Source organism: Hemibagrus wyckioides, linkage group LG03, assembly GCF_019097595.1.
Source record: "Hemibagrus wyckioides isolate EC202008001 linkage group LG03, SWU_Hwy_1.0, whole genome shotgun sequence".
NCBI classification, from domain to species: Eukaryota; Metazoa; Chordata; class Actinopteri; order Siluriformes; family Bagridae; genus Hemibagrus; species Hemibagrus wyckioides.
This window is the reverse complement of record NC_080712.1, coordinates 22,573,752-22,590,731: the sequence shown is the minus strand read 5'-3', so window position 1 is coordinate 22,590,731 and position 16,980 is coordinate 22,573,752. Positions and strand designations below refer to the sequence as shown.

The window sequence follows — 16,980 nt, the reverse complement described above, 5'->3', positions numbered from 1 at the left end:
TTGTGAAAATACATATAAAATAAAATAAATAAATATGGAAATAAATGCAACAGTGCAAAATTCATCAGACTTTTAAGGTAATGAGATCAGCAAATCCAATTAAAATGAAATTAAAGGGCAATTTTATACATAATAATTCATTTGCTGAATCAGAGCAAAAAAAACAAAACATACTTTTGAATCATTTCCATTTTGGTTTGCTTTCACACTGCTTAATCAAACAAACCAAAAGCATGTGTAGGGCTGAAAACTTACTTGTTTATTAGTCAGAAATATTGAGATTAGGTTAACGACCCTTTACCAAGTGTGAGTATAAATCATTAAAACAGAGAACACAGTCTATCCATCTATTTTTTGTACTGCTTATCTTTCATAGGGGCACAAGGCAACACCACAGACAGGGTGCCAACCCGTCTTAGGGCACAGTCACACACACTCACACACTATGGACAATTTACAGATACCAGTCAGCTTATAGTGCATGTCTTTGGATTTGGATGAAACCAGAGTACGCAGAGGAAACCCTGGAGTACATAGAGAACATGCATCAAACAAGGCAGGGATCGAATGCCCAACCCTGGAGTTGTGGGTAAACGCACTAACCACAAAGCCTATGAAACCACCCTTACATTATTTTATATATATATATATATATATATATATATATATATATATGATAAACTATTTCATAGTTACATAGTAAATGGCTAGTTACTAACGGTCATGTCGACCAATTCATTTCTCTTTCTCTTTTTATGACTCTAAACAGCCAAAACATACTTAGTGCTGTCCTATGGCCTAAAAATGTCACATATAACCCATAACTTCTTGCAGTTTAGTCTATTTGAGGTTGAATTGAACTGAGTTTGATTAGAACCAGACAGTCAGTCTTAAATGTGTTGTTTGGAGTGTGACTGATGTGTTTTCTCTCTCTCTGTCTAAACAACCCCCACCCCCAAGGCAGAGAAAAAACACTAGGACTTGATTCTAATGGATACATGCTGCATATGTGAAGCAACTATTACTGCACACATATTATACATGTTGAACATGTATGAGGCTAAATGTCAGTATGTCAGTCTAACAGTGGTGCAGGTTATTTGTTTCATACCGGTCTGACCTCATCTCGGTTCCATGTGCGTCTGCGCAGTGCATTCTGGGGATCCAGACTGTCTGGGGCTCGTGGCCGCAGCTCCACAGGCCGGCCGTTCATCTCCGGGGTCTTGGTCTGCACCACAGGGGGGATCTTCCGAAAGTTCAAACTTTCATCAAAAACTCGCTCTACCAACTACAAGTAGTGAAATGAGAGGGTGAAGTGATGAAGAATGGAGGTCAGTGTGTTACTGCTGCTCTGCTCTGTAACGTTAAAAAATATTAAACCCTCCCGATCACTATCCTGATTGTGGGATAGACTGGCAAGTCTCTGTGGCTAACAGAGTATTACCAAAACCTTTTTGGAAAAGCCAATAGAAAAAGCCCATTTATTAGTCTGTAAGCCTGTGTGTTATAAGTTCTCTAGGGAAGCGGGCTGTACCTCCTCCTTGGTGTCGATGGCAGAGCCAGGCGTTGTGGCCGCCGTGCTCACCGTGGTGCTTGGTGCTGTGCCGGAGGAGCTGACCGAGTCGATCTCGCCGGCCACGTCATGGATCTCCCGTGCCAGAATAGCCAGATCCTTGGCCAGGTCCTGACTGATCCTGCGCACACAGGGGAATAACCTGTTAACCATCAGAGGGGTGCTCAAAACTAGGGGAGGTCATAAACATGCAAAACAAGACACAAAACTCATACAAGGTGGGCCCTGCACAGCATGCTCACAAAACCAGTGGAAAACCAAAATACATCAAAATAAAACATAACATAACTGTACATGCATAATTGTACACGCAATACAAAATGTACTTTATTCTCAATATAACTATCAAGCAATGGTCACACAGACTTACTTCAAACATTAATAAAAACAAATAAATCTTAAAAAATACCAATGTGTGGTATCGTGATTTGGTATTGCTCTGTTTCGTGGACTACTCCTGCTATCCTGTAATTTACTAAAATTATTCCTAATGTGATGTGTCTTAATATAATCTGAAGTAAGTAAATGAAGATTTGAGCATTTATAGAGAAGACATTGTTATGAAACAGACTTCCATGAGGAGGTGAGAGTGGGTTCCTGACCAGGGTAAGAGAGAGAGAGAGGCATAGACCTGTTTTGAGATATTCAGCAAAATTTACACTAGATTAAATAGAATCGTAAGAGCTTTAATGAAATTTCCCTGCGGAAACCTGACAGCTGGAAGTGGCTGCTACTCTGAGCACAGGAGGAACATCTGGCTGAACCCTGCTGTGTAAGCACTATTTTATTTTCCTACACAGGAGCTTTGCAGTGAAGTCTCGTAGAGTTTATATGTGAGTAGCAGTACAAGATATCTGCGGGTATAACATTGCTTTGGAAAGAGGGCAAGAGGAAAAGAATTGTGAGGAAGAGAGATGGAGTGGAGAGAATAAACAGACCGAGAGCTCTGTGGACATATAGTAACAGGAAATCAGTGTGTCTCTGTGTTAAAGTCCTCTTTAATCAGTGTGTAGCTTGGACAAAGAAATCAGTGACTAGATTAGAGTGTCTCTCACCACAAAGCAGTATGACAGTAAATTGAAAATGCTCCCTCGAAGCTTTGAATCCTGCCTAATTTTCAGTGATCACTCAGTATTGTGTACAATTTTTGCTCCTTTAGTAAGAAAAAGAGTGGAGTCTAGGTCTATTTCTTAGTAGAGTGTGTTAGTGAGTCTGAGTTACATGGAATTGATTAGTACCTGGCGATCTCTTCGCTGTGGGCTGTCCAGTCTCTGATGTACTCCTCCTGCTCTCTCATCCTGTGTTTGATGGTGATGCCACCAGGGCTTGTTGTCACCGTGCCTGTGCTGCTCATTCTACTGGTACGCAGAGCAGTGCCTGGCCTCAGACGCCCGGCTTTGGGCGAGTTCCTGTTCGAGCCGAACTCGTCTTCGGAGGTGGAGCCGTATTCTGTATTAAGTCGCCGCCACCTGCTGCTGGCTGCAGAAACACACAGGAACTTGTGATTATTGTGTGGACTGGAGGCTATAGCAGCTGACCATATTTTAGAATTCTACATATACTACAGCACCAGCAATTGTGAGAAGCTGAGTGAAATATTAGCATATAGAACATGCTATAGACTACAAAATAAATAAGCTTCTAATGAAGGCACATGAGAGAGAGAGAGAGAGAGAGAGAGAGAGATGCGGGGAGGGGAGGGTTCAAAAATCTCTTGTCATTCTTTGAGATCAAGATTCTTGTCAGTATGAGACACAGCAGCAGTGAGACCTGGGTTGTTAGAAGATGAGAAGAACGCCAAAGGCACAAATGGCTCAGATGGAGCATCTCCATTCCTACTGTCACAAGATTTAATCACATGACCATTTGTTTTGCTGATATCAATCCTGTATGTCCTAATAGAACTAATAGAATACCACCATCTTTTACCAAAAATGTTATTAATAACTGTACGTATGTACAAGCTAACAATATAAGAAGCCTTAGATTAGTGCTGCAAAACCTTGTTTCATTCAGGATTGAAAAAGTTTAAGTCAAATATCATGTCAGTGCACATGATCCCCAAAACAAGTTGAAAATAACAACAATCTATCCAGATCTATGTTAACTATGGCCACAGTAAGGTTTAAAGTGCATACTCTGCTATCTTCTCTATGTTACATCATCTTTAACTATATATACAAAACCAGCTTTGATTTTGTGCTTGCTCATTATACGCCTGTGCAGCCTGTTGTTATGAATGATGCCACCAGGGGGAGCTATTCAACACAAGTCGTACTGGAAGCCTTTCATTCCCGTTGCTCAAAGCTTGCATCAGCAGTCTGGTGACTTTTCTTACTGGGACATTTGCAATATGTCCCACACTTGGTTCTGTGCTATGGCCTCTAGACACAATTACCTAAAAATAAAGTACACCCAAACCCTGGTATCCAGAGGTTATCTCATCTGGAATGACTTCTATGTCAAAACCAAGAAACAAAAAAACCCTCTGTAAAATCTGCTTTTTGAATTAAACAAATGTCTTTTCACACTATGTTTAAATCAATGTCTTGAGAGTGAGGCCCTTGCATTTTTCTACTTTAGTCTTTGGACACATTTTGCATTGTTCCTGCTATTTTTTTTATGATGAAATTGCATAATTTAAGGACTATAACTATTCTCATGATGGTTCACTAGAGGTGAGCCGGTCATCCAACATGACCACCTTTTCCACAGTCCATCCCTCAAATATAAGGATTTGGGTGTACTGAAAATACACAGCTTGAGTCTGCACATGAATATCTAAATATGTGCGTATATGATTTTATTGTGAAACTTGACAAAATGATGTGTAGGAGTTTCTGAACACCACACCCGCAGAATGCAAGGCTCTTTTCAACGGCTTGGAAAGGAGCACTGTAAGTATTTGCATGTCTTCATTATTGCATTAGATTTATATTTGACCAAGGTCTGACATGCACAGACACTGGCACAAATAAACACAAAGCACACAACACCCAAACCGCACACACCCACACACACACACAGCAAGTAAAAGGCACACGCAGCCCAGAGGTGGTACAGTACCCATGGGCTCCTCGTCTGCTAGGTCATCCTCCGGCTCTGGTTGAGACATCTCTGTGTGAACGTGCTCTTTATGAATAACATACGCATGCAGGGACAACAGATGACAGACAACAACAATCAGGCATACAGAGAAAGAAATGTCAGTGTCTATGGGAAAGAAATCTGTTAAAGATCAAGGATGTGGGGTCTCAGTATGAGCACAAGACCTGATTTTAAATTGTCCTGGCAATTCCCAACACATATATGTGTTAAGGTGAAGGCAACTGTCTGACCAGTAAAGGAAGGTCATGTCATGGGCTGAGCATAGACAGAAGCTGTTTACTGATCTGTCCTTTCCAGTGGAACACCCTGTTTCAGCAAAGCCCTATGTTTAATGCCAGCACACACATGGTGCAGTGTAACTGGCTGAGACTCAGAAAAAGCAACCAAAGTGAATAGTTGATGCCATTAAGCACAGAAGCCTGAGACACAGCCTGAAAGAAATGCCCCCCCCAAGCCCCCCTGCCCCAGTGAAATGGGCCAGGCAAACTGAAAACATGTCTAATCTCTCTAGACATGAGGCCTAAATATAGTTGTATCCAGGGTTAACTCTACATACAAGAGTGGCATTTAAAACACTCTTGACACAAAAACCCAAATGCTCAAGTTCTTGATACGCTCCAGTAACTCCTGACGTGGTTGAGTGGCTAAAACCTTGTGGTCTATACATGTACCCAGTGACCACTTTGGTGCATTTTACAATAACGTGAAGGATCAATATAAAAGGATTAGATATTTGAAATGTTATCTTTGGAAGGCCATTCATAATTGCAGTCATTTTTGTATGTTCGCCACTAATGCACTGATGTCCTTGAAGTGAAGTGGTTTGGAGGTAACTATGGTGGAGAGAAAAGCTAAACAGCACAATTATGTGACTTGTGTATTGCAGCAAGCAGAAGATTCGAGGAATTAAGAGAATGCTTGTGTTATATCAAGTATTTAGTACCAAGGAACTTGTCTTTATTCTAAATAAACCTTATATAATTCTTGTAGTCCTTTTTATGGTTAGCCGATTAGGATGGTGTGGTTCTATGTAATTCATTTCTGGTGTAAAAATGCTAAATTCCATACCATATAAAGTAAAAAGTAATGTGAGCTCACCTGCTGGAGCACTGGAGATGGATGCTGTGGTCTTGGTTTTAGTGTCTGTCAGCTTGGAGACGCTGTTTGCCCGAAGGCGTGGGTTCAGCTTGCTGTCTGCAGGGTTGGTGGGGCGCAAGCCCAGTCTCAGAGCCGTCTCAGCCGACATCCTCGATGTAGTGCTGCGTGACACTGTGGCTTCCGAGTCGCTACGCGCCGACATGGACCCAAGCCTGGTGCGCCTGGGCTGTGCCAGCATGTCGATGCGAGATGGTGCCTTCCTGCCCGATGGTGGCCTGGATGTGGAGCTGGTAGTGGACACTTCGGATGCAACTGACACCCGGTCCGCATCTGCCAGGTCTGTGTCAGATGTGTCTCCAAGTCGAGCACGTCTCAGAAGAGATGCCCTAGTGGGCCGAGGCTGAGGCAACTGAGGCTTTCCCATAGACAAAGTGCTGGCCTGGTGTGTCCTGCTGGATTTACCGGCTCTAGCAGCTTTAGAGGAGTCCAGTTTGGAGTGCAGCAAGTCATCAGTGAACGTGAAGGGGCTACGTCCATTCTCCTGGTCATCAGAGAGTACATCAGAAATGGGCAATGAGGATGTCTGCTCATCATCTGTCAGGTCCATAGAAGGCTGGCGGGCCCTCTGACTTGTATGGGCAGAGCGACGGGAATCCAGGCGCCCGTCTGAGGTTTTGGGCTTGGCTTTCCTCTCCAGTCTCTCCCGTGCATTAGTTGTGCTCTTTCCAGCTGAGCTCATGTTGCTTTTCTCTCTGTGTAGACTGCTGAGCGAACGGCGCTTCTGTGGCACTTCAGTGCGGCCTGCTGCTTTAGTCGGGTCAGTATCCAATTCTGGGGAAAAAGTGCGTCCTGAAGGGTAGCCAGGGGGTGGTGATGGATCCAGCTTTTTCTCATCACGCAATTTGGCCTCTAGAAAGGCCATAACAGCCTCGGTATCCTTGAGCAAAGTGGCCGTGTCCATGCTGCCAGCTGAGTCACTCCGCTCTCTGCCCCCGGACTGTCGCTGGTTGATGCGTGGGATAAGCTCAAGCGGAACATTGGCGCTTGGCTTGTCGATGGTAAAGCTGCCTTGACGCACCAGGGGCTTCCCGCTCCGCTCACCATCACTCCCTTTGCTCCTGTCCTCAGCACGCCTCCTGCAAGACTCCTCACTCTGCTTCTCTACCCCTCCCACGGGAGGCACAGGAGGCTTGGAAGTGGCTGTCTGCACTTGGTTTGTCTTTCCACTTGTAGTGTCCTTCTTGCTGGGAGTGGAGACACATTCACCATCTCCTTTGTGTTGTTTTTCTTGGAGTTCGGTGTCTTGCTTCTCGCCGATCTCGGAGCGTAGTCCTGTGGTGGTGGAGACCTTCCCCAACCTACTCTTCTCCTCAGTGGGAAGCTGAGGCAGTGTCCTCCTCTTCCGCTCAGCCTGGCTAGAGGTCGTAGAGCCAGTGCTCCTTAAAGACACACCTGACTCAAATGCATCAGCTTCTGAAACACAAATATCATGACATGCTTTTGGATTTGAAAATATTGATATTTTGTTTCATGACTGCTGGTGCATGATTTTCCTTAATTCAAAATGTACATCAGGACATTGCAGTGCATCTAGTGAAATAAGACATGTACCTCGCTCTTGATGAACAAAGTGTGTGGGTTCTGCCCCAGAACCCTCAGGATCGGTTCTTGTGTGATTAGCAGCTAAAGTAGCCCATTGAGAAACCCAGTGTGGACTGCCAACTGCAACTGATTCCTCCAAAAGGCTCTACAAATAAAGTACATGTGCATATAATAAGTTCCTGCTCATGATTCACATCAAACGCCCTCCAATTATTATTCCTCTTGAGGTGTCCTGGGTAGTGTTTTGTCCAGTGTACTCATTACTAAAATGTTCCAGTGTATATAGATGAGATTGAAGTGTACTTGATGATTTATTACTTAGCTATAAATGAATATTTGAATACTATGGCAAGAGATGTATAGGATCATCAGCTTCTTTCCCATATTTATTCTATATAACAGGGTAATCCACCAAATTATAAACTTGTTTGGGATTGTTATTTTTAGCTAAAAGGAAATTTCTCCTCCTTGGCAAGAAAGCAGCATTCACCTCGTAAACTCTATGTGACCCATCTCTAGTCCTGCACAGTTTAGTGATTCAACTTAATCACTAAAGTTAATTTTGAGTTTCAGAGCAGGGAAATCACCAAAGTGTGCAGAAGTCTGGCTCTCTAGCACTGGATTTAGGCACTGTGATCTAGTGTCTATTGTCTTTAAACACAATGCCACTTGGATGGCGGGGTATGTTGACTGCATGGCTCCATTATTCTTTGCCATGTGTATGTGCCTTGAGGGGAAGGGAGCACTGTTCCTGCTTTTTTTCCACTTAAACTGGGTCAGTGAGTGAGTGGCCTACTCTGTTTAACTAAAAAGTGGTCAAATAAGGGAATGGCTGACACAATAAAGGCGACTGTAGTATGCCTTTTTTGCGGAATCTGAGTGTTTACTAGCCTAGCTTTCCTCCAAGAATGATATTTTCACTTAATTTCAAACATTATTGAATTTTAAGAGAACCCTGCATATACAACTGGGTCCAGAATTCTGAGAGTTCTTTAACACACTAAAGAAAATATATAATGTATATTTAAAAAAAAATCAATATCCTATATGCACAATTTGTGCATGTTTTTTGCTGCACTCAACTAAAGCTCATAAGTCAACTTCCGACTAGGAAAAACCAGGAATTCCTACACAACATGTGATTCGATATCAACAATGCTGCTCACAGCATCAGCAGAACACTAAGTAGCACCTCCTTAGTTTTAAACAAGTTATACTCTATATACTAGTTTTTTGCTTTAGATCTATCAGGATACTGATATATTTGCTTTTTAAAGCTATTGACTGTATAGGTCGCAGTTTTGAGGAAGTAAATACATCACTCATATCAGTGATGTCGGTTGGTGCTATCAAAGAACGAAAAAGGAGGCATCCATGGTTTTTCTCCACATTGTAGCTCAAACACACATTTGAAATGATGACTTACTGTAACTGCTGTCATCTCTTAACATCTAACATCTGCTCAGTTATATTGTTTTGCATTGTACAAAAAAATTAAAAAAAAATCTTGTCCAAATTGTGCAAAAAAATATAAACAAATCTTGTCCATATCTTGTTCTATAAGAGAATTATATGATAAAGATCTGATGATTAATAAAAATGACTCCATTCTATTTGTCATTGATTAGTATAATTCATTCCTTGTGCTGAAAGTGGGCATAATAAAACAAATCTTATTATTATAATAATAACAACAACAATGACAAGAACAACAATAATAATGATAAATGTTTTAATAATAATAATAATAATAATAATAATAATAATGATGATGATGATTTTTATTTATTTATTTATTTATTTATTTATTTATTTATTTATTTTATTTTATTTTATTTTATTTTATTTTATTTTATTTTATTTTATAGTTATGAAGTCAGCTATAACAAAACTATAATAAAAACAGGCCATGTTGCTGCAAAGCCACACAATAAACAATTAATATGTCACCCCCAGGACATCAGAATTACCTCAGCTTTAGTGCTGCTGGTCTTCTTACTGTCCTTCGTTTTCTGTTGCACTGAGCAACCAGGATTCTGAGAGTTCTCCACCCCGAACACCTACACAACAGAGGACAAGAGTGCATGAGGAACAAGGGCTCCTTCACTCAGCACAAAGCCACGAGACACTGACACCTGAGTGGAGAAACATATGCTTCAAAGCTGAGCGACTGCACAGAGCATGTCCTGAAGCCTTGATTCCATAGCAACAGTGTGGAAAAAAGTCCTGCAACGTCTGAGGCAAAGAAAAACAAGGTGTTAATTAGTAAAGCTGCTTACAGAGCTCACCTTAACAAATGCCTCTTAAAAATAACAGGCTCTTGACAATGTTAACAATGTACATCTACAATTATTTACCCATTTGTTTTATACTTTATCATTTATTTAACAGGGAAAGGCTTGAATTTCTGTTACAAATTAAATGTGCCATTGTATGTAAGTGCGATGTACTGCAATGAAGCTTAATAGCTCCCTCAAGGTAGATGATGGTAGAATAGTGAAGAGCTGCACGGTTAGCTACAGAAGAGTATTACAAACACATTAGATACAGATTTTCAGGAAAGTCGCTATGCAAACAGAGCTCTGGGGACAATACACAAACTGCACTTTAGAAAGAACGAAGAGATCTGGCAAATTGGCTTGATCTATTGAGCTATACTGTCATTAACATCATAGCATCATAACTGCCTGAGAATTGGCTTTTCACCCATCCTGAAAGCTTTTATACAGACTTCTCTATTTATACCAAGCGTACAAGAGCTGCACTGTGACACAGCGAGAGCTCGGTTCATTTGCGTCTTGTAGGCATAAAACAATACAGATATGAAAATTGTCTCTGAGCCTTCAAGGATTCCCTCTCAGCCATCTTCGGGGATATTATCTTGCTTATAATGATGTGAAATGGTTATGTTTTTTCCCCGCAGTGGCTATTACCATTGCATGGTACAGAAACAAATGAAATTCAGGGAAAATTAAAACATCCTATGTTCAGAGCTACTATCTCAGGTACCTTAGCTACTCTCTGGCTAAATAATACAATCCCTCCTAATTCTGTGATTTTCGGAGAAGCACTGAACTTTCTGGAACAGATTTTCCACAGATTTGATGACATCACAACACATATTTAGCCAAAACCCTCTACGTGTACAGGAGTACAGCTATCACAGAAAGTAATTACAAGGGTTTTTATATATATATACATATATATATATATATATATATATATATATATATATACACGTATATATATATATACATATATATATATATATATATACACGTATATATATATATATATATATATATATATATATATATATATATATATATATATATACGTATATATATATATATATATATATATATATATATATACATATATATATATATAAAAAAGCACCAAAAATTGCATTGCAAGATTTAAATAAAGCTGCAGGAAAATGGAGAATATTTGGCTGCAGCAATCACAGAAAAACTCCACAAAATCTTAGAAGGACGGATCATTTAAATGTAACTGGATAAACTGGATAGGAACTGCTACAAAATCTATTACGGTTCAGATTAAGATCTAGGTTGTTTTCATGTTTCATGGCTCTGCTTCAGTATTTTTTCCAGTACTGCAAGTAAAACCGCAGCCTACCGCCTGATAACCCATGCCTCAGTGAGACAAACCTCTCAATAAGTCTGTAGCGTACCTTATCAATCATACGGCGGGCCTCCTCCTCCTCAGGGTTGTGGTTCTCCAGCTCGATGGTGTAGGTGCCTTTGTCGCTCTGATCGTCATCCTGCTTCTGAGTCTCCTCTCCGTGGACCGCCGTCTTGTCCTCTGACCTTTTCTTCTGCAGCAGTCGCGCTGCTGTAGGTGCCACTGTTGCCAGTGCTGATGAAGTGCCCTTAGGATGAGAGGGTGGTGCCGGACACAGTCCCTCTCCTGCCATACCGCCCAACAGTGGTGCAGTCTGGGAGAAGGAGTAGGAGCGGCGTTTGCGTGGGTTCTCCTCGTCGAAGAACTCGATGGTGAATGCGGTGCGGCTGCTGGAGCCCGAGCCCTCTGCCCCGGTGACTTTGGCACGCGTGAGTCCAGCTGCTTTCAAGCGTTCCTCCAGAGCAGCGTGGCGTCGGCTACCAAAACGTAGACCGAGGCCGTTCTCTGAGTCGCTTTGGGTGCCGTCCTCGTGCTTGCTGCCTGTGAAGGGAGAATGAGAAACCTGCATGTTAGTTCAGTTAATCTGTATTGACTTACAAGAACAGGGACAGACAGAATGTGAGCTGATCTGCTGACTTCTTGTGCAGCTACACAGTGACCCCTGACTGGGGGAGGGATGAAGCGGGTACCTCAGGTTCTAGATGAACTGCAGCAGCATAGCGTAAAGTAAGGTAGTGTGGCAGCTTGATGGTAAGAAAAGCAAGGTGAAGACATAAAGGAGGAGGAGGCGGACTTTTTATTAGCTCAAGCTGTTCAGATGATACTATGCAGTCAGAGGCAGAGAGAGCCAATCTACACTAAACACTGGCCTCTCATGCAGCAGTGTAATGACAAAGGAGCTCTTCTTTTCCACATATTCAATCACACATTAGCATACAGGCTCCAAATGAATCATTGTTTCTAACACAAACAAAATCTTAATTTCACCAACACTGATTTAAGGTCGTCTCTATGGCAGCAGATTTAAGGCCCTCTCTACTGAAGCACCCACCTGAGATCATGAATATTAACGTCCTTGTCTTTCGTCTCAGATTTCCTCTCTGCACAAAAGACGCCGGTCACACACTAGTGTATTCCCACATGCAGCCGCTCCATCGATCATATCTAAAGAATGGCCAGCCTCTCCGGCTAAAATTCCAAGTGAGAGTGTCCGTGTGTAGGCTGAAATACATCCGCAACAAGACACAAGTCCACCTCCAAGATCAACGAGCCACGCCTCGCAGCAAACTGACTGCAGAGACCGACACGCGCAATCAATCACCTCCATGCACAGCTCACGCGTCTCTGTTCACATCTGTTCTGTCAGCGCTTCACTAGCCCCAAAAAGCACACGGTCATCATAAATTAACACCCATTTAACTACGAAAGCCAAGTGCACTGAAATGAAAAGGGCGTTCCTTTTTCTTTTCTTTTTTTTAACAAAGCGTCAGGCTGCAGCTGCATTTGAGCAGCATGTGAGGAGAAAGTGCAATCCTACCAGAGAGAAGCAATCCAAAAGAGCCCCTCAATCCCCCCCTGCCCTTCTGAAAACAAATAAAAAAAATACTCCGTATGTATTCATTTCATCATCCTGCAAGGACCGAACACTACTCACAGCACAGATACTGATGATCTCGTAGAAATCGAATGCATGTAGTGAATGCGGAGGGTTAAAGCAGGCGACAGCAGCAGCGCTGTGTAAGCTCTAGGTGTGAGGAGAAGAGGATTTAAGAAGAGTTCTGTGATAATGACTGCATCTTTCCAGGAACAATCACAGCTCTGTCAAGCACACTCATAGTCACACTGCACATCTTTCTTACAGATCATATTTTTCATTCTTCCAAAATCCAGGTCATTCTAGAGCAGCTGAACAAAATAAGCAATTTTTCATTCAACTGAATATTAATAGACCTTTAAAAACATAACACAGCCACCAGCAGGCATGTACAACATAAAAAATCTTCACACGCTGTCAGAAATGTGTGGATTTGGAAAAAGAGCTCCACCTAAAATAAGCACTGCACACTGCCATGTTCCTAAGCCACTCTTCTGTGTTTGGGATATTTCTTGTCTTTTTTAAACAGGCTTCAAGAACAAGGCAACACAATCCATTCCAAACAGCACGATATACATCAGATACTTTTAGCGTCACACCGAAGACGCACACTGAGCAAAAGAGCAGAAAAAGCAAGGCTCTGTTTGAAGGACAGCAAAGAGGTCAAGCAAAGCAGAAAGGCTATAGAAGTGTGTACACGTTTAAACACAGTCTTTCTTCTGTCCTTTAATCCAAAGCCATAATTAACCCACACCGTTTATTTAAAAATTAGGCAATTAAGTCAAGTTGACACTGAATCTGATGAATACACGTACAGTGCTAATAGCACAAACATGTCCAACAATCACCGTTCTGTTAAATCACAAGATTTAAAACCACATGTAATGTCTGAGAGCTAACATGTAATATCTGTTGTTAATTTAGATACAGTCTAATGCACAGCTTTTTATATTATTGAATGTCATTGAATGTTTTCATTAATTAGAGGCATAGAAACCTAAGACGCATATCCAGGCATTTTAGCAGTTTCAAAAAGAATAATATTGAGACACTAGTGTATCGGTGTGTAGTGTGTGGTACTTCGGGTGTGTAGTGATGGACTGGAACGGGTGTGTGTATTATTTACTTGCTAATAATCACTATAGCTGCAAATGACATACTATACACTAACACTATGGACTCTAGTGTCTAGTGAATATTTTAGAAGAGCTGTAAAATCTTAAATGGGGCACTAACATTTTTTATTAATCAGAAGTAGAAACCGTTTCTCAGTGGACGGCAAATGAAGTCACGTAACGTGACATTGCTTTAGCATAGCTTAATCTAGAAGAATACAGTGAATTTTTTAAATGTTGAAAAAGAAATCCCATAACGTGGGCTGATTTAAAAGACAGTTGTCGGCCATCTTAGATTTTTTTTTATTTTATTACAGCCAGCATCAGTACTCGGTAGCCCCGCCCCTCTTCCACTGCATTCGCAACACAAGCTCCGAACACCTAGCGCATGAAGAGTCCAACTTTCATCACTTTTTTTTTGGCTGAACAAGTGCATCCATCCTTGAAGCGGACTTCTTCACACTATTTATACTACAGAATCGTATAAAAAATAAAGAATAGTGCATGAATATGGGATATCGGGACAGTACGTTTCCATTAATCTCCAGTAAGTCCATTGGCAGGTTGTTACACTACACACAAAAGTTTACAGAGAAACTGGACATTTTGGACAACAGTGCATCATCGGCCATGCAAGCAGAGGATTCTCTAGTTACATGTAGAGTCTCGTGGTGTCTCGCAGCATAACAACACTACGACAAAATGTTAGAGACTCCTAATTCATCATCATTGGACTGAACACAAATTTTCACACTTTTTTTTTTTAGCACACTACTTTTGCAGGGGAGGTCAAACAACCGCATTTATTCCACGTGTCATGCGACGTGGACTGTTCTACTGTAGAAATGCACCTGCTGCTTTATCGTCACACATCTGAGTCAAATAAGCGTGTTCAAATTGATTTTATCCTGATACAGAATACGGATTCGTTTTGGTCTGTTTAAATACAGCACCAAAAAGCACTGAAAGTCAAGGGAAACAATGATCATGCAACTCTGATCTAAAATGCTGAATTATCATCAGCTCAGACTGGCATTTTTATGGCAAATTAGACATATTCTTTTTAATCTAATCCCTGTACATGTTTTATGAGGGAATTGGCAGGTCGACTAGGCAGTCTAGAGTCTTGTACGTGTCACCATCAACATTTTACTGCTTTATGTAACTTACCATTCAATATCAATCAAAGATTTAGGTTTACATTTCTGGCATTTGGCAGACACCCTTATCCAGAGCAACTTACATTTTTAATTGAGTATCTGCCTTGCTCCATGGCAGATTGGTGGACCTGGGATTCAAACTCACAACCTTCCTATTTGTAGGCCAACACCTCAACCACTAAGCTACTACATCCCCTAGAGAGCAGGCTGATCCAATACACCATGGATCAGACACTGGAAAGAATATATTAGATATCAGATTATATACCAAATGGAAAAGATTGGAACTGGAATTTGGAAAATGTATTTTTGGATGTACTGAGGATCCTGAGCTCTCACCGCTGTGGCTCAGGTTCGATCCCTCGGGCAGAGAGGAACTAGAAGGGTCACACTCAATTATCTGTTCCAAGCCCAGATAAAATGTCAGGGTAGTGTCAAGAAGGTCATCCGGCGTAAAATCCTGTGCCAACTCAAATATGCGACTGAAAGTATCTGCTAAAGGCGACCCCTAACAGGGGAGGACGAGGGAAATTTTTTATATTTTATACTTTATTATATTTACAATGTGTGACTGGGATTTTTGCATGAAGAGAGTGAAAGAGTTCAAATACTACTTTTAACGAGAACAACATCTGATAAGTTTCAGTATAGGGAAAAGAAAAAGAGGCACTGTGGCATCTCTACTACAGAGCGACATCCAAAGCTATGATAAATGTACTGATTAAAAAACTAAGAGCATGATATCCATAATAAATCTAATTCTAAGTCATCTAACTGAGATGATTATGCCAAGCACATTAAGCTTCATGCTGCAAAAATCAGTTAGTTGGCACCGACTGTAGAAATTTAAACGCATCATTTTTGACTTGACCAGATCATCAAGACAGACTATTAAGTTATTTGAACATTTGGTGCTCCTCACCTTTCAGCCTCTTGAGATGTACAGGCACATCACTCTTAATGCTTTTGCTGTCTTCCTCTGTGGACTCACGTCTCACCATGGGAGGATTGTTGTGTGCGAGCCAATCGGCCACTTTGCTCTCCGAAGCCATGATGGCTGCCTGCAGGCTGCTGAGCTCTTTGCTCCCTGGCTGAGATTTTTTCGATCTCGGACGTAACACGTGATCCTTAATGGTCACCTTGCCTGGAGAGGTGTTATCAAACTCAATAGTGAAGGAGGTGTTCGCCTGGGCGGCTTTTGCTGCTGCTGCGCTGCTCTCCGTGTCCTTGGTTGGGACTTCGTGAATGCTGTCCTCTGCCATCTGGCCGTCTTTACTTGGGATCTCGAAGTAGCTGGGCTCAGGGCCTGCAGCGCTCACACCATTCTCCTTAGCTTTCTCTGTCCGCTTGGTATCTGCGAGGCGCAGAAAGAGGGATTAGAGCTTAGGGGTCAGGGGTCACAAGCTTGTGCAGGCGAATTAACACGGGCCAGCTTTAAGCACTTGATCGTTTATCTGGATGAGAGTCTGAAGGATACACTCGTGCAGTCATAATTCAATTTAGCTCATCTGAAAAGACCCAACTAATGACAATCGGTTAAGAAATGCTAGAATGAATGATTATGTAACTTAATTAGTTGATAACAGCTGCGAAAACGTGACAAGACATTTTTCTTAGGAGTGATTAAACACTTCAGATGGCTTTTATACTTTTCATTCCTCACAATTTTTTTGTTACTCACTAATAACAACACAACACAATAACACACACAGCCTAACACACCCTAACCCAATCTGAACTGAGACGAGCATATATTTTAGCAGAATGACTTTATCCTGGAAGTTCAAGTGAATCATCCTTCCGAGGTCTTGATGCAGAGGTGGAGGTTTCTGTAAAACTCTACAGAACAGCGAGGCGGAAAAAAAAGGAGAAGTAGGAAAAAACCTATCGTCTTGGGAAACTTTTCTTCTGTGTTCTGCACAGGACGACCATTAAAACATCTTTTCAAGCTCATTAGAGCAGTCGCAAAATAAATAAATAAATAAATCTTCAAAAGTACTACCGTTTTAACAATCCTCCACACTCAGAGCATTGGTTAGACTTCCTGTTATTAAAAATGTTCACTTCCTCACACTCTAGGTGCAC

General features: G+C 41.5%; 1 protein-coding gene across 23 annotated transcripts in view; it reads right to left on the bottom strand.

Annotated features, from left to right (window-relative positions):
• Positions 1-16,980, bottom strand: part of cep170aa (centrosomal protein 170Aa) — a 47,426-nt gene that overhangs the window by 4,046 nt on the left and 26,400 nt on the right. For 2 of the 23 annotated variants that reach the window (XM_058384482.1, XM_058384656.1), the window contains 9 exons: positions 15,818-16,249; positions 11,076-11,566; positions 9,352-9,441; positions 7,391-7,526; positions 5,780-7,252; positions 4,640-4,705; positions 2,812-3,052; positions 1,535-1,715; positions 1,112-1,288 (listed from right to left, as the gene is read on the bottom strand). In XM_058384482.1, coding sequence (XP_058240465.1) covers positions 1,112-1,288; positions 1,535-1,715; positions 2,812-3,052; positions 4,640-4,705; positions 5,780-7,252; positions 7,391-7,526; positions 9,352-9,441; positions 11,076-11,566; positions 15,818-16,249 — 3,287 coding nt within the window. The remainder of the gene's footprint in view (positions 1-1,111; positions 1,289-1,534; positions 1,716-2,811; positions 3,053-4,639; positions 4,706-5,779; positions 7,253-7,390; positions 7,527-9,351; positions 9,442-11,075; positions 11,567-15,817; positions 16,250-16,980) is intronic. The other 21 variants (XM_058384549.1, XM_058384562.1, XM_058384536.1 and 18 more) reach the window with 21 other exon arrangements.